General features: G+C 35.7%; 6 protein-coding genes across 12 annotated transcripts; 3 read left to right on the top strand and 3 right to left on the bottom strand.

Moving 5' to 3' along the window:
• Positions 1-2,732: 2,732 nt before the first annotated feature.
• Positions 2,733-6,568, bottom strand: cutlet (chromosome transmission fidelity protein 18 homolog). Its single transcript, XM_034322492.2, has 11 exons — positions 6,084-6,568; positions 5,744-6,013; positions 5,542-5,677; positions 5,271-5,460; positions 4,761-5,185; positions 4,429-4,671; positions 4,011-4,351; positions 3,690-3,931; positions 3,344-3,606; positions 3,037-3,277; positions 2,733-2,949 (listed from the first exon to the last, which is right to left on the bottom strand). Exons 1-11 carry the CDS (start codon positions 6,163-6,165, stop codon positions 2,791-2,793), a joined length of 2,592 nt encoding a protein of 863 aa, XP_034178383.2. The 5' UTR covers positions 6,166-6,568; the 3' UTR covers positions 2,733-2,790.
• Positions 6,569-7,232: 664 nt separating this feature from the next.
• Positions 7,233-8,602, top strand: LOC117603431 (uncharacterized). The gene is made up of 3 exons (XM_034322610.2): positions 7,233-7,445; positions 7,829-8,073; positions 8,144-8,602. Exons 2-3 carry the CDS (start codon positions 7,841-7,843, stop codon positions 8,400-8,402), a joined length of 492 nt encoding a protein of 163 aa, XP_034178501.1. The 5' UTR covers positions 7,233-7,445; positions 7,829-7,840; the 3' UTR covers positions 8,403-8,602.
• Positions 8,603-8,729: 127 nt separating this feature from the next.
• On the top strand, positions 8,730-9,794 carry LOC117603455 (uncharacterized). Its single transcript, XM_034322633.2, has 5 exons — positions 8,730-8,964; positions 9,031-9,127; positions 9,200-9,284; positions 9,342-9,494; positions 9,553-9,794. Exons 1-5 carry the CDS (start codon positions 8,730-8,732, stop codon positions 9,763-9,765), a joined length of 783 nt encoding a protein of 260 aa, XP_034178524.2. The 3' UTR covers positions 9,766-9,794.
• A 152-nt stretch (positions 9,795-9,946) lies between these two features.
• Positions 9,947-13,039, top strand: LOC117603390 (uncharacterized). Its single transcript, XM_034322506.2, has 6 exons — positions 9,947-10,097; positions 10,631-11,845; positions 11,909-12,095; positions 12,153-12,550; positions 12,609-12,820; positions 12,889-13,039. Exons 2-6 carry the CDS (start codon positions 10,731-10,733, stop codon positions 12,903-12,905), a joined length of 1,929 nt encoding a protein of 642 aa, XP_034178397.2. The 5' UTR covers positions 9,947-10,097; positions 10,631-10,730; the 3' UTR covers positions 12,906-13,039.
• An 8-nt stretch (positions 13,040-13,047) lies between these two features.
• LOC117603401 (uncharacterized) lies at positions 13,048-15,283 on the bottom strand. Of its 4 annotated transcripts, XM_034322551.2 has the most exons (8): positions 15,029-15,283; positions 14,740-14,968; positions 14,479-14,661; positions 14,158-14,358; positions 14,019-14,092; positions 13,854-13,958; positions 13,495-13,749; positions 13,048-13,429 (listed from the first exon to the last, which is right to left on the bottom strand). In XM_034322551.2, exons 2-8 carry the CDS (start codon positions 14,917-14,919, stop codon positions 13,174-13,176), a joined length of 1,254 nt encoding a protein of 417 aa, XP_034178442.2. In that variant the 5' UTR covers positions 14,920-14,968; positions 15,029-15,283; the 3' UTR covers positions 13,048-13,173. The 4 variants fall into 4 exon arrangements, with proteins under 4 accessions (XP_034178442.2, XP_034178451.2, XP_034178432.2 ...); XM_034322560.2 differs by having other exon boundaries at positions 14,479-14,968; XM_034322541.2 differs by having other exon boundaries at positions 14,019-14,089; positions 14,479-14,968.
• A 191-nt stretch (positions 15,284-15,474) lies between these two features.
• Positions 15,475-18,526, bottom strand: PMP34 (Peroxisomal Membrane Protein 34). 4 transcript variants are annotated; one of them, XM_076689890.1, is made up of 10 exons: positions 18,176-18,526; positions 17,944-18,107; positions 17,701-17,867; positions 17,544-17,604; positions 16,874-16,940; positions 16,648-16,796; positions 16,453-16,566; positions 15,984-16,231; positions 15,833-15,900; positions 15,475-15,761 (listed from the first exon to the last, which is right to left on the bottom strand). In XM_076689890.1, the coding sequence occupies exons 3-10, from the start codon at positions 17,770-17,772 to the stop codon at positions 15,617-15,619; spliced, it is 924 nt and encodes a 307-aa protein (XP_076546005.1). In that variant the 5' UTR covers positions 17,773-17,867; positions 17,944-18,107; positions 18,176-18,526; the 3' UTR covers positions 15,475-15,616. The 4 variants fall into 4 exon arrangements, with proteins under 4 accessions (XP_076546005.1, XP_076546007.1, XP_076546006.1 ...); XM_076689892.1 differs by having other exon boundaries at positions 17,949-18,107; XM_076689891.1 differs by having other exon boundaries at positions 17,944-18,104.
• Between the last annotated feature and the right edge of the window lie 963 nt (positions 18,527-19,489).

The raw sequence follows: 19,489 nt of genomic DNA, 5'->3' as shown, positions 1-19,489 counted from the left end.
AATTGAACAGAAGATCATCTTTCTATTATTTAGAAATCAGTCAAAATCAGCACAAGACCAAAAAATTATTAAAATAATTGTTTCATAAACTTGTAATTCAAAAAAACCGCCATAATTCAAGTAGTTTTATAATTCAACCGTAGTGCCATCTGTACGAAAACGTCTGAAACTACTTCACAACTTACCAATCGATTTTCCGGAACAAGGGAACACTGGCGCTATCTATCCAGAAGCAGCGGAAACTACTTAACAATTTACCGACTATCGTATAAGTCGAGTAGTTTCAGCCGTTCTTGTATTGATGGCGATAAGATCGAATTTAAAAAATATTTGATTTATGGCGGTCTTTTTAAAATACATGTTTGTGAAGCAATTATTTTAATAATTTTACGGTGTTATGCTAATTTCGACTGATTTCTAACAAAATAGAATCAATGGGAATAAAAATTGTGGTCATCTTGGTTAATAAATCTATGCATGACTACTAATAACATAAAAGTGATATAAAAATGAATTAAAAACAGGCCATGTCTGATCGAAAATTAAGCTGAACAGAAACTGATTTAAGCGCCACCTGAATTATTGCATCCAACTAACGGCATGCTATACTACGTTACCTTTCGCAAATACCTAAATGACACATATATGCTATATGTATAAGTACATAATTTACTGACATAAAATACTGACCATGCATTCATTATTATTAATTTTCTTTCCGTAAAATTGTATTTGCAATGTGGTACACTTCAGAATCTTAAAGACATAGTTCCTGAAAAAAATATAACAGCGATTAGATAGAAAAAAAGCATTTTCGCAGCCAATTCGCTCGTATTATTTGTTGCATAATTAATAAATATACCATAGAAATAATGATACAGTTATTAATTAGTCATCAAATAATAACGATTTCCCAGGTCTCACCACGGGGAGGTTGCTGCGGATGGAGACCCGCCCTACCTCATCCCATCCACCCTCCATTTATACAAATTTTTATTTTTATTCAATACCATCATCCTCTTGATGCACTTTTGCAAAACGTTTTCGACTGTTATGCAAACGAACAACAAAAGGAGCATTATTTTTATTCACTACCTACCTATCTACTTATCTATACATATATTTACGTAGATTTTTGCTTTTTATTGCTATCGCAACATTTTCTAATTTTGATTTTGATTACAGATCTGTAATTAATAAATATGCAATCGCATATTTGTCCTACATACTTATACTATAAGTCGTTGTTCGTGCACACGTGCCGTGCTCGAGTAGAACTTGTGCGTTTCGTGCCATCGCGATCGCATATGACGACTTATGAAGTCGCCTAAAATTTGAAAAATTGTGCAGATAGAATCGAAGGCGTACGGCATACTCCGTTCGTATCGATTGGATCGTCAATTCTTCAAATATATTCCAGGTACAGGTTGATCACGCGAAATCGCGCCTACCCGACTAAGAGATTGTGACAACCTGTCCCGGCCCTACCTACTTACAATCTATCACACACACCAGAAGGTATACTACCTACCTACCTAACGCTATATTTAAAAAAGGCAAAACATTCTCACAAAAATTCATTCCACGATTCTCATACACTCCACCCGGGCGCAAGACCCTACACTAGGGAGAACGTCCCGGGACGCCTCCGACACCCGAGTTTCATCTCACATCACACTCTACGGTACGTACACCATTTTTCACTGAAATCGTCTGGCAAGGCTAGCAATCATTGCGTATAATGATAATTACAAAATTTAATTAACTACTCTGATATAGAATATTTCATAATAATGGTAATAATCATGGTAATAGTAATGGCAATATAGTAATAGTAATGGTAATAATACTATTTGGTTTGTACGTTCATTGTACATCTTATTGAATAAAATATTATTTCAAATTAAAAGTTAAATGAAAAAGTTATTAAACCGACGCAATCCCACAGCCTAAAAACACACACACCATATGTGGAAATTACGTCGTGCACGATATACTAACACAATGCCAGCCGCTTATTAATTATTATTCTTATGAACAAGGTCATCGTGCCCATTGCCTCTACCCATCCAAGTAGCACCTGGGCACGTGAATGGGCTTTGGCAATAAACACGGAAGGGGTTAAACCTGAAAATCCTGATCTACAAACATGATTAGTACATAAACATCTAACGGGCTAATATTTCACTATTTTAATAAAAGTGACTCGACTTTGTAAATATAAAGCTTTAAGAACAAATACTGAAAAGCAAAATAGAGCAACTATGACGCAAACATGGTGCACTGCTAATATCAGCTGGCAACGAAGGGTCTCACGCCCCCTAGACTTACGCCAGACGCTACATACCACCCACCCCGCCTGGACGTCGTAACGCCAGGACAGAGTGCACCCCTTCGCTAAGAGCGCTACCCGCCCGTCCAACACGTTGCATCCAACGGTGTCAGATTGACGGACGCCCATAGTGTAGACAAAAGGACTACAGTTTAGAATATGGTAACATATTTTCATATGTTCAACGAAATCGTAGAACACACTATTTTTCTAAATGAAAGCTTGTACACCATCCCCTGAGTGCTCGTTTTGCTCTGTCCGATCCAAAGAATGGCGTGCTGGTCTCTATTTGGACATTCGATTCGCAAAAATGTTTATATTACGAATAAATTAATGCAGGTGAGTCCGATCCGCCATTTTCTTTTTTTCTAGGGACTGTCGTAGTAATAACACCATTTTTTTATATTAAAATTTTTTGTTCATTTATACATTATCCATAGTATGTTTATACATATAATTCAGAGGAAATCTTTCATTTTTATGAATCGGCGGACAGCATTGCTATAACCTTGTTTATATTTATACCATACAGGATACTTTTCCATTAGGATAGCGTTCGTCGTTTTTTGTTTATCTGGATTTACTTTAATGACTCTTCCAAAGAAATCCTTATATACCTACAATTTTATTAACATAAAACAGTATAAATGTTAAAGCAGAATAACATAAAAAACAGATACTAACAATTACTTTTCGATACTTACGATTTCTTTTGTTTTCGTTTGTTCATCTATAGCAACTTCTGATCCTACAGGTTTTGTAGTAACATTCTGCTCTGAAATATTCTTATTTTCATTTTGAGTAGAATTCGTTATAACTTTTATCGCATTTGCTGATCGACGCAATCGTTCAGCATCTAACTCCTGAACAATTATTTGCTTGACTGAATATGCAAGTGAACGATGTTGTTTACATCCAGGAAAAATAGCAATTTCAAAAATATTGCTGAAAAAGATACATAGTTAAAATATGATTTTTCATTTGGTACTTTATAGCGTATTTGTAACTTACGGATCTAGCTTGTAGTTGTAAATTCCATCAAGACTTCTTTCTTGTGTGAATGAAAGACCAAATTGAAGTAGAACATTTACTATTCGAGCAATATCATCTTTTTCTTTATTCGAATGTAAGTGTCCAGATATTGTTCGTAATCGTGGAGACAACAAATCGGGTAAAAAGGGGGCAATATCGACAGCTAACACTGTACTGTCGCAACCACTATTACGATGAACACTTGTTAGAATTCCTATACTTTTCTCGCTTTTTTGTTGCGCCTATAAAATGTACTATTTTTAATTTAAATTTATGGATTTTAATTGTGTTAATTTTTTTTCACTTATATTCATTTGATACTTACTTCATAAACGATCGAAGGATAAGATAATCTAACAGTCCTTGCTTTGGAAAAATATAAATGCCAAGTAACAAATGCATAATTTGTATAAGGCATAATAGACCAATTTTGAAGATGTCCAACGGATGAACAAATTTCATCATAAAATTGAAACCATTGTAAACATGTAGATATGTAATTCAACTTTTCATTACAAACTTCTGGATAATTATGAAATATGCCTTGTGCTAGTTTTTCTGTTTCTCCTGAAACAAAGAAAAAATATTATTAATATATTTGAAAGTTACATTATTAATTGAATCACAATTGTTTAAAAAATTTTACCTTGTTGTACAGTTTTTAATACAAGACGTACTCTTTCTGAAATCGGAAGTATTCCATTTTTGTTCACAGGTATTGTTAATATTTGTTTCCATGAATCAAACAGTCCCTTTCGACTGTCTTTTAATGCAAAAGATAAATTATCTCCTAAACGAATACCACCCATGTATTGTAATGCTCCTAAACATGATCTAATGTCACAACCAGATATTTCCACTAATTTCATAAGAGCATGTGGATTTACTTTTAACTGTTCTCTTTGCGATATTTTCATTAATCTATCTGCTAGTCTTGCAAGACTTACTTCTGGTACAGGTATAATAAGAGCAATTGCTCTAAGAGCTCTATAACATGGAATTAATGTGAAGTAATTGTAATGTTTCTCTATAAAAATATACTAATTACCAAGCAAAAAATTTACCTTAATGAAGGTGTGTATGGTTCATTACAAATGCATATTACAGGACGATGACAAATATTTGATTTTTTATTACTTTTTGTTTTATCTTTTTTACTTTTTGTAGTTAATTTACCTTGTACAAACTTAATTAAAAGATCGATTGATGCGGCCGGCGCTCCATCAATCTCATCTAAAACTAGACAATTCGGCCGAGGATCATTTCCCATTACAGCTTTCATCTGTGTTGATGCAAGAAGAACTTGTCTAAATTTAATAATTTATATTTATAAAAATTAATAATATTAGCTGTATGCTTATCTTAATTCCAATTTTTTTCTGTCTACTTTTATTACCTAAAAGCATCTGGATTTCTTTCATCACTTGCATTAATTTCTACTACATTATAGCCGGCATGTTTAGCTGCTAAATGAGCTAAAGTGGTTTTCCCTAATCCAGGTGGTCCAGTAAGCAGTACTACTCTCCGAATCGGGAAACCACTACTATCTACTTCTTCAAAAACTTCATTTTTAATAAATTTTCTATTTCCAAATGTAGACTGCAATTTTTCCTTTTTGCTCGGAACATAATTTCGATTAAAAACCACTTTATCCCAAAGTTTTATCCAGTGTAACAAATGTCTGTTCACACTTTCATCTGAAAGTAATTCTATATAGCTTCTAGGTCTGTACTTATCAACCCACAATTCATCATTTTCATTAGTTTCAATGACAGAAACTTCGGAATTTTCACAACTGGCACGTTTAACATTTTCTATGATCTGAAAAATAATGTTAACATTTTAGAAAAAGAAATTCAAAATAATCATACAGATTGATTGAAATACATGCAACTGAGTTATTTACAATTTCTTCAGCTTCAGCTTTAAGTTGGCTGTATGGTATTGATAATAAATTGGAAATAGAAGTAGTATTTCTTTTAATTATGTTCTTTTCATCACTTTTTACTCTGACATATATACGCTGTGCATCATGTGGTCTAGTTACAGCTATGAAATTCCAGCGAGGAACTTTCAGAGATATAGATTCTCTTGTACTAAATAAAATCATTGAACATTAAATGAAAATGTTAAGCAAGTTTTAAATGCAATGTATAATACCCTTTTCATTGACATACTCTTTAATATGATTTTTTTTCCCAGAAACTCCTCTACTAAATTCATGAAATTTTTCTCTAGCATCTAATACTGCTTTAATTATATCCTGAGGTTCATCCCATCGTGGTTTTTTTTCTTTTGGTTCTTCAAAGCCACCTGCAAATTATAATTATCAAAGTTATTTATGAGATGAAAACATTTATATTTATATGAAATACGTACCAAACTCATTTGTTTCTAATATATCTGAAATGTCACCAAAAATTTCATCATAACCCCGTTTTTTTGTATTGTCAATTTCAGCATTACTATTGCATTCAATAATTTTACTGGTACTAGGTGTACACAAATTTCTTTGCGTATTATTAGGTATTGGAGTATTTAATTCTTTGGACACATTAGTTATGGAAGTATTTGATTCATTTTTCTGCAAAGATTTTTCTTGTACAGTTTTATTTCTTTTAGATTCTGCTAGTTTCTTTTCTTCAAGCTCTGAAACATATCAATTATTATTACATGGTATTGTCATTATACAAAGATGTTAAGGTTAAGGCTTGTATACCTTCTATCTCTTTTAAAAGCTCATATTCATCCTCGTGGACTAAATCAAATTCTTCATCAGGGTCCGGAAATTCAGAATCCATTCTTAATATTTAATTTTAAACATTCACAATTACCAAATATTTTAATATTCATCTAACGTTCTTTATACTCAATTCTTGTGAGTTTGTATCATGTTTATTATATGTTCCCGCCTAATTTTTTGCGGCAGTTTTAAAACGGTAATGCACTTAATAAATAAAAATCGCACATTGTCATATACTTCCAAATGATATATGTATGTATATATTTCAACAAAGTCATTAATTAAGTACTGTAATAAAATTGCTAAAATGTTTTCTGCAGTTTCTTAGTCGTTTTGCATATTACCATCTTGTACTGCATGGTCTTTTCTCTTTTCTCATCGGGTATGCGTTTCGCATCCGAAATAACGTGTGCTTGTTTCAGAAACGGTGTTTTGAATAACAAACACCAGTTTAAGCATGCTTGATGTTCAACTAAACAGCTGCAACGAGGAATTTTTTATAAATTGCAACGTTAAAAGAATTGAATACACGAATAAGTACAATATTTCAAAAAGAATCAGAAAAGTTCGTAAAGGAGCATGTGCTATTTTTGTCATACTTTAGATATAAAGTACATTTTTATTGGAGCGCGTACGTATATACCCATCTTCGCTGAATATATTTTCGGCGCGCGGAGGAACGCGTCAGTCTGTGCGTAACATTGCATGAGTAAACTTGTGGGGGTAGGTTTTCTGTTTTGTTCACAAATAACTACTTGACAATCATTATTTGAACGTGTGTATTACTTTAATTACACGGTGAAATATTATATTTGAAATTCTATGATATTAGATAATGTTTCAATTTCATTCTGAATTATTTACTCATGGTTACTTTCAGGGGTTAACTATCATTTTGGATTGCGCATGAATGATCAACCGACAAGTGCCGAAATAAAAAAGAATCGAACATTGTGGTTATAAAGAGTGTGTGGCTAACTCCTTTCCAAGAAGGTGTACGTTGCTTGTTCGCACGAGACGAGCCTCAGTCCGTTCGATTAAGGTAGTCAGTCACTGTGAATCCGGTTTCACAAAAGTTGCGATCAATAACTCATTGTTTCGGTCCTCTGAGCAATATGTCTTGATTGGGCATACGAATATACATAGTTCAAATGTCACGTGCGTTGACAAGCGAGAATTGAACCGATAACCAAATTTACAGCTCTTACTGCTTGATGTCTAAATGTTAATAATTGAAGTATTCGAACTAGAGCTGTGGATTTGAGATATCCGGTTGCCTGGATACCTATGAGATACCTGTGTAGACATAAACCATCCTGTTACCCAAATATCCATCAGGTATCCTAATAAATAAGATAGTCGGGATTTTGATTTGGAGGCCAATTATCTTCGACTAACATCGCTAATGAACGGAATGAACCGCAAATATATTTATGATTTTCTTATTTATTAAAGAGACATTTTGTTAATTATTTCTTTGGAGGAATTTACTCATCGAAAATATTAGCTACATAGTAATGCCCATTGTTTACCGTTTCCTTTCTGATTTGTGGGAACTCCTTATGTACATACGATAACTTCGTTTGACGTTGGGTTAGATAATACTACATAGATTAAACCTCTGTTGCGATAATAACTAAGAATATACATAAACCCATAATTTAACTTCGTTTACAGTATTTCAAAATCATTTTTTATACAAAGCTGCGTGTTCTCCACAGGCGGAATGAAGTATGCAGACCTCTTTATCGAAACAAGCAATCGGTTGCATCGGAAAGTGCACTTCCGGCCTGAATCCTGAAGAATTAGACCAGATCACGGATAATATAAATAAGACATTGGCGCATCCACAAGGAAGAGAAATTTTTAAGAAGTATTTGGTGCAACGAGACCTCAGGGATAATCTTGAGTGTTTAGAGCTGTACGAAACTTGCTGCGACTTTATCGACCAAGAAAAAAGTTGTTCGTGAGTAATCACCGTTGACTCAACTGGTAAAATAACTAAAGTAAACAGTTCAAATTCAACCAATTTACAGGCACTCGAAAAAGGAATCCTCCTTGGAGTCGTTAATTGAAAATGTCACACGAGTCAAGGAAATGGCGGAAGACTTGGATGGGGTGCCTCAGATAGATATGGCCCTTCTGGAACGTTTCAACGAGGCTTTAAATAGTGACTCGAGAACAGCTTTACTTGGCGTTTTGGTGGATACCAGGGATCGTTCTCGGGATCATTTGAGACGCGCTCACGTAGGTTTTAAGAAATATGCGTCCGAGCCCTGTCCTATGACTAAATAAACGTCCCTTTTCAACGTTTTCACATTTTTTTACATAATCATTGTCGCAAGTACTATTATGACTTGTACAAATGTTAAACCATTTCTCTTGGTTTGTGTTGTTCATTTTTGAAATGCGACTTATAATGTTGCTTAAATCTGTAATAATTAACGTGCTGAGCACGTTGTACGTATCAGTGTATAAGTCCTGTGATGTTTAACAATCACCAATTTGTATTTATTTATATTATACACATAATTTAATAAAAAAAAGAAGAATGTAAATCGAACAGCGATTATTCATACTTCATATTTCACGTTTTCCTTAACGTTGCTCAATTAATTCAAAATGTATCAAACGAGCGTGGAAAATTCTTGCACGCGAAAAATTTCTATCGCAACGGAAGAATACGTTATGAAGATAAATGATATTCGCGATACCGTAAGTTCTTTAGAGGAAAGTTTAATGGTTTCACGAAGTTTGGAGGCGGAACGATGGCTTCTGTACTCGAACCTGAAGACAAAGAACAAAGTAGCGATGGATGATTTGAAGAAAGCGAATGACCATAATAAAAATATGTTAAGTACGTGTCAGTATTCAAAATATAAACAAAAATAGAATTTTATATTTATCAGAACGCAATCTGTAGATTTATTCAGGCAGAGCGTCACGGATATCCGTCTTGGAAGTCAAACTGCCTTACCAGAATCGTTAAAGAGGGAGGTACAAAGAAATTGGCACCAAAAGTATGGTTCGAGTTAAAAATTAATCAATAACCGATTCAAAAAGAAAAATTCTATAAATAAGTTGCTTGTTAGGTACGACACATTGTTAAAACAAAATGAACAATTAAAAGAAGAAGTAATTACCAAGAATGCTGTAATTAAAGAAAAGGCACTGGAGGTATATTTGATATATCTATTGTGCCTTCAATGTTTCTTCAAAATCTACTAATTCCAGATTGATAATCTTCAACAGAAGCTATTGACTCTTGGTGACAGACTCGTCGAGCGTAACGAGGCCGTAGAAAACATTTGTAAAAAGTACTTGAACCTGAAGAAGCGAAAGGATGAGCAAGAAATCCTGCTACGAGGCTCTATTGAAACCCTGCAGGTTGAAATATTAAAGTACTTTAGGTGGTAGCATCTGTAAACAAGATAATAATCTTTAGGATGCACTAAAAAACAAGAACAGTGTAACTGGAAATAAAAGTGCTGAAATGTCTTTAATGCCCAGTAAAGATGCATTGTTGGCTCGAGAAAGACGACGCAGCGATCGTTTGGCTTACGAGAATTCTCTACTTAGAGTTCTTCTGCAGGAAGCAAAGCGTGGATATCAAGTCAGCGGAAGTAGCAGTGTCATCTCATTTGAAAAAACCACTTGAACCACCCTTACAGTTTTCGTGAGTTCCATCGAAGCGTTACTCTAAACATTAACAAGCAAAACATTCGCAAAGCCATACGATTGCAGATGTTTAGCGATGTTTAGCGACCTAAGGGGTCATGTCATCGAAAGTACAGGCGTTGTTTAAGGATATCGTAATTATGCAACTAAAGTTAATAACCGGATAAAAGAGTCAAGTTAAATTGGATTGGCATGGATCGATGCCAAGTGCTTCAGTATAAAAGCCGCAACTCTGCTGAAAGTCGTCTTACTTGGTGCTGAACAGCACTGAGGCGAAGCCAGGGATGTGTCCGACTGCTACCAAAGAATCATGTAAGTCGACTGCATTGACTTAATTTAATTCATAATTATAAAGATACACAGGGTGTTTCCAAGTTGATAAAAGAAAGTGAATTTAAGTAAAAGAGTAAATTGAGAATGAAGAGTGACATTTTGCCGCAGCAGGAAGGCTTCGTTCCAAATAAATCAATGTTGAAAGCTCATTGAAATTTCTATATGTTAAAAACACCGCCGCTTTAGAGGGAGGACGAGTGGCGTCATCTACGGTTTGGTGCTAAAAAGAGTGGCGCCTCTGGCGTTGACGAGGAGAACTAAACGTCTGCATAATTTTTGCGCATCCTATCGGCAGAATCAGAAAGCTCTTTTTTACCTTCAAATAGTAGATGACGCCACGTGTATATCGAAATTTTTAAATATAAATGTGAGAAAATGTCACTACATTTTCAAATTACTTTTTTCATACAGACCACACCCTTTACGGTTGTGTTATTACTGAACTTGATCCCATCACTAATAATACTTAATTCATACAACTCTAAGATAAAATAAACGTCTACTCTTTGCAGGTGCAACAATTCCGTACGATTGAAGACACAACGAAGATAGGAGTCGAGCGATCAGAGTAACTTTCTTCTAATCATTCAAGCGGTGTAAAATTAATTAAACATGTCGAAAATATATCAAGTACTTCTCACATTTTACACGATTCTTTTTTCTCCGTTAATCGTTTTACTGTTAGCGTGTTCGTACTTGTACCGTCGCATAGTTAATGTCATTTTAAGGATACAGTTGAAGGAAAAATTCGCGGGTTTCCTCAATGGAACTGACTGCGTTTGGGCCATAGAGGAACCATCAGCTCTTTCTGTGAACAACATACTTCTAATCATAGAGAAAGATGCTCGACATTCGAATATAAAATTCCTGGAAAGCTTTCGACAGATGGCTAAGACTCGCATACTGAGCTCCCCTTTGGAGAAGCTGTTCTGCAGAAGAAAACAGAAATACGGTTATTACTATTGGGAGAGGTGCGATGAAATCGATCTGAAGAAACGAGTCAGATGGTTGGAATATGAACGGACGAGCTGCGATGGATCCTGCGATAATATTTACAGCGGCCATCTGAAAAGAGTTCTGTGGAATGTTTGCAATCAACCTCTACCAGAGAACCATACTGCTTCATGGGAGATCTTGATCGGTAAATGTTGTCCCAGGTCCAGTTACCATTATCTCCGACGAATGGAGGAACGTATAACGAGCAAGATCAAAATTCCCGTATTATTCCGGGTCCATCACTCCCTGGGCGATGGAATGTCTTTGTTGAAGTTGTTCCGGGAAGCCATCATCGACAAAGAACCGATTCAAGAAACCTATTTGCAATTAGAGAACGCCAGTTTCATGCCAATGAGCGATGAAACGAAGAAGCCTAATATAACAACGATTCCTTTGAAAGCCTACTTGAACGGAGACAAAAGTTTGCAGTGTTCCTTTCAGAAAGATATCGTCTCCGCATCTATGCCGTTCATTCATTTCGGAGTAGCCTGGCAGTTTGTTAAATCTTCGAGGGGACGAATGGACGTTGCAGTAAAACGTTTTCAAAACATCACTGTAGAGGATTTGAAACGAGAAACGAAGGCATTCGTGAAAAAACATGTTGATAATTTGAGAGTTCTTTTCCTGAAGATTGTTTGCAAGAAGGTGAAGAAATGTTTAAGAATGACAAGGATCATTATTGATGCTCCTGCTTGTTTGATTCAACAAGCTTTCCGCAGCATGGACAAGAGGTTTGTTCATTCTTCCTCGTCGTTTCTATTTCTATTTTATATTTACCACCATTTTGATCTTAGCGCGCTTCATGGAGCACAATTGTCGGGTGAAAAATTGGTCTCCTACTGGCTGGAAGACGATTTCAAGAACACCATCGATCAGAAATTGTTCACGAAGATTCAGAACATCAAAATTATCACAGGTGCCAGATTTGGAGACGTGATACTGGCAGCTTTATCCGTCAGCTTACACAAATACTTTCTTCGTGTAAGTGATTATGAATTTCGCAAAATGTTTTTTGTTAATTAATCTTGAATTACATAGATGAACGAACCGATACCGAGTAAAATAAGCGTCGTTCTTCCGATGAAGATAGAAGAGTGGAACGAAAATCTTCCGCTGCAAAATAATTTCTCGGTCGGTGTGTTGCCTCTCTGCGTTTCACAGATAAATGGCGAACAGCTTCCGGATCCGGCTGAAAATTCTCAGATCCTGGAACGTCTGGAGGATATTAAAAAGGCGAACGACGAGCTGAGAAACAGTCTCGATTACACGGTCAATTTTTTGGTGATGAAGTACCTTTCTGCTTTATTGCCAGATAAATTTTTGCGACCGATCCTGAAGAGCCACAGTACTATGGTGTTTAGCAATTTAGTTGGTCCACGGGAAGTGAAGCTTTTAGGGCATTCTTTAAAGAATATCGTCTTCTGGATACCGAATAGGTAATTCTTTAATTTTCTGCAATATTTTTGTATCTCTCTGATATGATATCATTTTTAGGAGCTTTACAGGAATTGGATTTTCATTGTTAACTTATCGAGGCTATTTGCATCTGTCTTTGATCGCCGATAAGGCATTGATACAGAACGAGAAAGCACTTACGAGAATATTGGAAAATACTGTCAGCGAGATCGATAATCTTTATGACAAATTAACTTTGTCATTCTTTTCAAAGAAACTCCATAGAAGCATGTCAACACCCATGAAAAAGGGTGAGTTTTTGAAAAGACTGAGGAGATTTATTAAAAATGATATTTCAATCAATTTTGTATATTTTCAGGGGTCGGTGTGTTGTAAAAATGTGGAGGAATCATTTGTGAAATCATGTACATTTTCAAATTTAATTATTATTTTTTTTTGTAAAAAAGATTTGTCACTGAAAAATGTAATATTTTTTTGTAAATAGTTGCTTGATCGGTTTCATATTCTGATGTTTTATATTTTTACTATGTATAATTATAAATATATTTTCTTCAATACGTATATGTACATGTGTTCTAAGAATATATGGTATAATTTCCAGTAAAAGGAAATAACAAGTTATAAAACGTCGAACTGAATTTTTTCAACGATTTGTTTTCAAAAACAAATAAGGCCAAAAGACGATATCAAAAAGGGTGTTTAAAAAGGAGAAACTCGTTCGTCGAGTAGAAATTTTCGGTGATGTATTTATTATCGAGCTAGTTTTAACCTGCTGCATCAAAGGAACCTTCGCTTTCAATCGATTCCTTTTCTTCTTTTTATCGTTTTCTTCGTTGTCATCGGAGGAGGCGTCCACGTCTTCCGTACTCGTATCAAGATACTTCCGGTGTTTCAATGGCCTATCGTAAAATTATTCAATGAAAATCAAATAACGAGAAACATTTCAAGTTAAGCTCGTTCCAACCATCTTTTCTTTCTGCTTTTGTCCGGGGATGTACTCTTCAAGTCACTGTCGTCCTCTTGTCGACTGCTCGAAAGAGGTTCGTGATTACTGCACGATTTACATGGACAATTTAATTTCAGAGATCGTAAGATCGTCGCAACGCGTCGATCATTGATCTTGCTAATAGCTGGAGAATCATCCGTCGAGGTCAATCCACGATCGTCTTCAGTTTCTTCTTCCCCTTTTCTTGCCGAACTTTCTTCTTTGTTCCACATCCTGGGTAGCAGAAAAGCCTTTTAAATAAATCAGAAGTGAGCGCACCCTTAAAATAAATTAATTTTTTCTTCAGTTCATGTGCTATCCTTATAACGAGTACTAACTTTGCAACATTTTGAAATTCTTCGAAGCGAACCACGTCTTGTTCGCAGCTTCTTCCTTGAATTTTGTTAGCTATCCTTTCTACCTCTCTTTCTAATACTTCAACACTATAATAATTATAACATTAATGATTTTGCTGTGGGATTAATGAATTTCCTTTAACTCACTTGGGAGCACAATTGATCGATGTACAATTCAAGCACGTCGAATTCTTCACTTTGTTACCTGTCTTCTTTGTCTGCTGCGTAAACGGTTAATTATACTTTCATTTCTAACCGCAGTTTTAATTATTATCATTTTAAGTACCGAGTGAAGTTCTTGAACCGGGAAAGCCGTGGTCTTAGCGCGTGGAATTTTGCTGCTCTTGCCTTGAAGAACCGGCGACTTTGCTGTGACACTATCGCAATCGTCTGGTCTCTCGTGTTTTTCTTTCCTTCCCGTGATTTGGTTATCACCGATGCTCTCGATCGTCTCATTTCCGTCCTTGTAAACATTTTTCGCATCTTTCTGCGCAAAGAGTATTCCGTTTGTTATCTTCACAGTGTAGAAGAATCATTTGCGATAGAGTTCGAAGCGAAATAAAAATGAAATGTCAATGAAATTTGAAGATAAGTCGGAGGAACACACCTTCCGGTAAACCGACGAATCGTCAATGTTTGTACCGTTATCGGTAACATTCTCTTTCTCAAGAACATCTGTTTCTTCTTCGGAAACGTCAGAAGAGGCAATCGGTTTTTTCGTATACCTGCGGTCAGGAACCTTTGCGTGCCTTTGGACAACCGACCTCGGCCTGAATGTCTGAGATCTTTTCTGAAAATTCTTCCTTGACATAATTCGGCATCTTAGGCGAGTCTTTAGGGCTCTCTTTTTAAGCGGAACTCCACTAACCATCACGCCACGGCCAGCCTTCTTAAAATTGAGGAAATCCGGTACGTCCGGCTGACTAACCGCAGCGTCATAATCGTAAGTTATCGCTGGCTTTGGCGCACGATTTGGCTGATTCACTCGCGGAGTTGGGAATCGTTTGATCGTCGTCTCGTGGACACCCCGTTGAGATCTTGCGCTCATCCTTTCTTCGACATGACTAACATTCCCTCTGAGAAAAGTTTCTTTAGCACTATAATTACAAGTAATTAATATCGAGAATTATTTTTTTTTTAACAACATAGAAACTTACACGGGTATCAGTGACTCGGTTGAGACAGGTTCCAGTTGTTTCTTCGAGTTTCTGCGAGGTTTCAGTTTCTTCCAAAACTTCAAGATCGCCTTCGTGGACTTGTGCTCGATCTTCTTCGAAGCGAAATTGTTCCGATCGACGGAGTTTACGCGTTCGGTTGGCTTATCGTTCCATGTTGAGTTCACTTTTCGCAGCTGCGGAACAGGCGATGCGGCGTCGTTGGACTTGAGGTTGTACTGAGACTGAAACCGGAGGCGCGTTTTCTTGAGATTCGCCAGTATTCCCGATGCTTTGGTTCACATTTTCCAACTATACGCGAAACATATTTGTCTCCTCTGCAGTTTGACGCTTTTGGTTAAACAAATGAGATTCGCGAGATACTTCAACGCTAATTTGTCAACAATTCGAGAGGACGCAAATTATGAATAATTTAATTTAATTCCCACCCTTTTCATTTATTCACATCTGCAAGGTATATTACATTAAATAAAATACTCGGTCGCGATATAAATTTCACATCTTTATGTATTATTCTATCACAATAAATAGCACTTTGTTGAATAATACTGTTCAATGCGTAAGAGGTTTCTATCTTAATATTGGTCTATGTAACAAAATGCGAAAAACGAATCTTGAAATTTTCTCGTACGCCAGAAACATCAACGCCGCTGTTAGAATAGTTTGTAATAGTTTCGCTTCCATTCCCTTGTACAATGCCCCTATTCCTTGTTTCCTATGGAAACAAATTTCTATTGTATCCTATAGCATTCTAAATATATCATAAAAGATCAAGATCATGCTTACTTTAATATATAAAATATAATTTCCAAGGTACCAGCGTCTGGGGGTAGATTAGGATATTTATAACCATGCTGAAAATAAATAAACAACGTTTAAATCATATCATTGGAATAGCCTTAAAAAATCAGCCCAATCAGTTTATCTATTTACGTACTCTTAATTTTGTTTGGACTAACTGTATCGGATAAGTGAGCGCAGTCGAAATCGCCTTCGCTACAGCACCGATAGCAAAGAATATCCATGCAGGCGGTTGTGAATTACGTAAAGAGGCGGTAACTTTCCTTTTAAGAGTCTCGTATGTCATAAATTGAATAGCTGGATTTGTGACTAACATCAGACTTGGTAATGTTCCCGACCAAAGTTTACTGAGCCCCTCGTATTTCCATATATGCATAAGACCATCTGAAAGGAAAACACTCGTTTGAATTTTCAAAGATTCATCCTATAAATACAATATTGACTGGTGACATTAGAATCGAATTAATGAACATCAATACTGCTTATTGTTTGATCTGTGTGCAGAATAAATTTGAACAATTAGTGATAAGCGGGCTTCTAATAAAACATTTATTCATTCCTGTTATATCACATTGTAATTTCATATTTTAGACTTTGAGACGTACCGTATAATGTGTTATATTCGTTATTATTTCTTTCTTGAACCTGTCCGACACCTCTCATTTTCAACCTTGTATTTACAACCCATAACGGTGTCGTCGATAGAACATTAATTATACCTAAAAAATTCACATTAAATCCTGATAATTCGTTTAATTATTAAACAATTTGCATAGCAAAAAGATGTACCGCTTAATTACCTGCGATCGATGCAAACAGCAAATCATTACCTGCTGTTTGATTTCTCCTAGCTCTGAGCATCTTCAAACCGTGGAATGTGTAAAAGTAAACGAAGTTACTGGCACATAGACTTTGAAGAACAGGCACCATTCCTCTGTACAAAGTACATCTAAAGGAAAGACAAGAGTGTGTACTAAATTCTTCCATCATTTTCTTACAAGAATTCATTTAGAAAATAAAACATACACTCCTTCCTTATCGACCAACTCACGGATTGTTGCAAGTGTACTTTTCGATTCACGATCTTCTTCCACTAAATAGGAAAAAAAAAGATTATTGATCATAAAGTTAAGAAAAAAAAAAGTAACCATGTAAATATTTATTAAACGTCCTTAAATTCTTGAAAAGTGTATAAGTATATTTGTAAAATTTAATTTGCATTAACTCTCTATTATATTCCGTTCTCAATTGGGAACTGAAATTTCAAATGTTCTATAGTAAATTAAGTAGACAGTACTGAAGACTCTGAGTTGGTCCCAAGTGGGAATATTGCGCAATTTTCTAATAACACTTTATTATTTATTTCATGGCCACATTCATTTTTAAGTAGACTAACAGCCGTATATATTTTTTTCAACTCGTCATAAAAATTCATGCAATAGAAAGTTAATGTATATTTTACTAACATTGATTTAAAAAAAAAAAAAAAAAACATGTGTGCGCGCGCCTACGTAATACATTTTATCACACGATGGCGTGAAAGTTAATCTAATTTTTTGTTCATACACGCTTGTATGTATTCTAATCCGTCATCCTAAACGTGACGATTGATTACTATTCAATTGAAACAGATCGATACACATACATATGTATATGTATACAATGCATTCTTCATTTTTATTGAATGTTTACTCACGTTGTAATCGACTTCGCACTGTATCCAAAGGAAAGAACGTTGCCATAGCAACGACGCTACCCTGTGAGATAGATATAATGGATGAAAACTAATTCGCGAATGATCAGTGATGATTTAATTTGATTTTTTAAGGTTTCTGCGAGCTGTGATTACTTACGGCAGCTCCGGATATCGCGTGCACCAGGGTTTCGTAGGTAAAGATACCTGTGTTCTGTGCTCCGCCGCCCATTTTGTCCGGGAAATTAGTATTCGAAACTTAAGAATTATTTCGCAATACTATTCGTTCAAGTCGCATTACTTGGATCACATTACTGATAACTGGTCCTATAAACACGTATATGTGTTTATAAATCTTTGTTTTTGGAATGATTTCATTGCAACACAATTATCGTAATCATACGTTACGTATACAAGATAAACGACTTCAAATTCAAACTCCGACCCAGCAATATCGATGTATTGAAATGATCGATATATATTTTTGAAATTTATTTTTTAAAATCATTGAAATTGAACTAAATACACTTCACTGTCGATAAATGTAACTCAAAGGTAATTGAACTACTGGAAGAATTGTGTTAATTGAGCAAGTTTCGAAATAGTAGCTACAAGGAATTACGGATGTTACTTACTGTTGTAAAACCCCGCGCTACGTACGAGTACCTCGTCGACCGACTACGTCTTAATTCGACGAGCGACACTCTGTCACTGACGAGGAAAGATTAAAGACAGTCACTCGTAAAAGTGAAACCCATGTGCTGACTGTTTAACTCCGTTACGCCAGAATGGCCTTCGCGCGCGATCGTTTCGTTCTACATCCTTCTTTTACCGCTCGCAGCCGAGTATTTTTGATCACGAGCCCGACGAATGACGCGACGCGACTCGTGGCTCCTGAACTAAGTTCGAGAGAAAATTTTAGGTCGATTCATCGTGCTCGAGACGCGCCCGATAAAATTACCTCTATCATGGCGGAGCGCCCAATGGATAATACGCTTGCGCGGTTTTGTAAGTTTGCGGTTACATCGATCACTCGAGAGGTCGATAGTGTAGCTCCACGTGCGCATCGCGAGCATGCGCCTCTACAAATTTTATACCTGAGAGCATTCCGTTTGAATTTACGATTTGTAATTGACAATTTATAAGCTAAAATTGATTAAGAAAAAAAAAACACAAATATCTTACTCTTTTTTCAGTTGTAGGTTGTAAACTTTTATGAAACCGAATCAATAAAAACTGTCGATAAAATGTAATCTAATCAGTCTCATAAATGAGAAAAGTGAAGAGATAAGAATATGATAAAAAGGTATTATGCGTAATTTACATCGTTTAAAATTCATTAGGAAATTTACAACTCATTTCATAAATATGCTAAGACGTACATATTATTGCCTGATAAACTTGTAAAATCGTCGATATGTTTATCGTATTCAAATTAAAATAAAATATTCCATTGTATTTTTAAAATATGGAGCTATTGTTATGCCGATTTAAAAATAGAAATGTAAATTTTATTCAGCAAAACATACGGGGTCTTGACAAACGATGCCTTAATATTAGCGATCAGCAGGACCGCTAAACAAAGATTTCGGTTGTTACGAACCCAAAATAATAAATTGCTCCCGAGGAATCCGTGTCTTGTTCCCAAAACGCGGCAACAAAACGATAATTCACCCGCTTCCCGGCGCGTTACCGGTCTGTACAAAAGCGGAGAATTTTCATCCGGCGAACGTTCATCAGGCGATATTTCGCAGCTCGTTCGCGGTTATCGTCGGCGTTGTACGTACAAGATATCTCCTATTTTATATCACTGCTGGGAATTCTCAGGGCAAGGGTTCGTTAGAGCAACGGACTGATCTCGAATTACCATCCGTTAAAACGAAATTCTCCATTTCTGTTTCACCGTGTCGAACCCCCTGAGTCTTCACCCAACGATCGCATATAAAGTG

This window comes from Osmia lignaria, chromosome 9, assembly GCF_051020975.1.
Source record: "Osmia lignaria lignaria isolate PbOS001 chromosome 9, iyOsmLign1, whole genome shotgun sequence".
Taxonomy (NCBI): Eukaryota; Metazoa; Arthropoda; class Insecta; order Hymenoptera; family Megachilidae; genus Osmia; species Osmia lignaria.
Note: the sequence above shows the minus strand (reverse complement) of the source record. Positions and strands in the feature narration are given on the sequence as shown.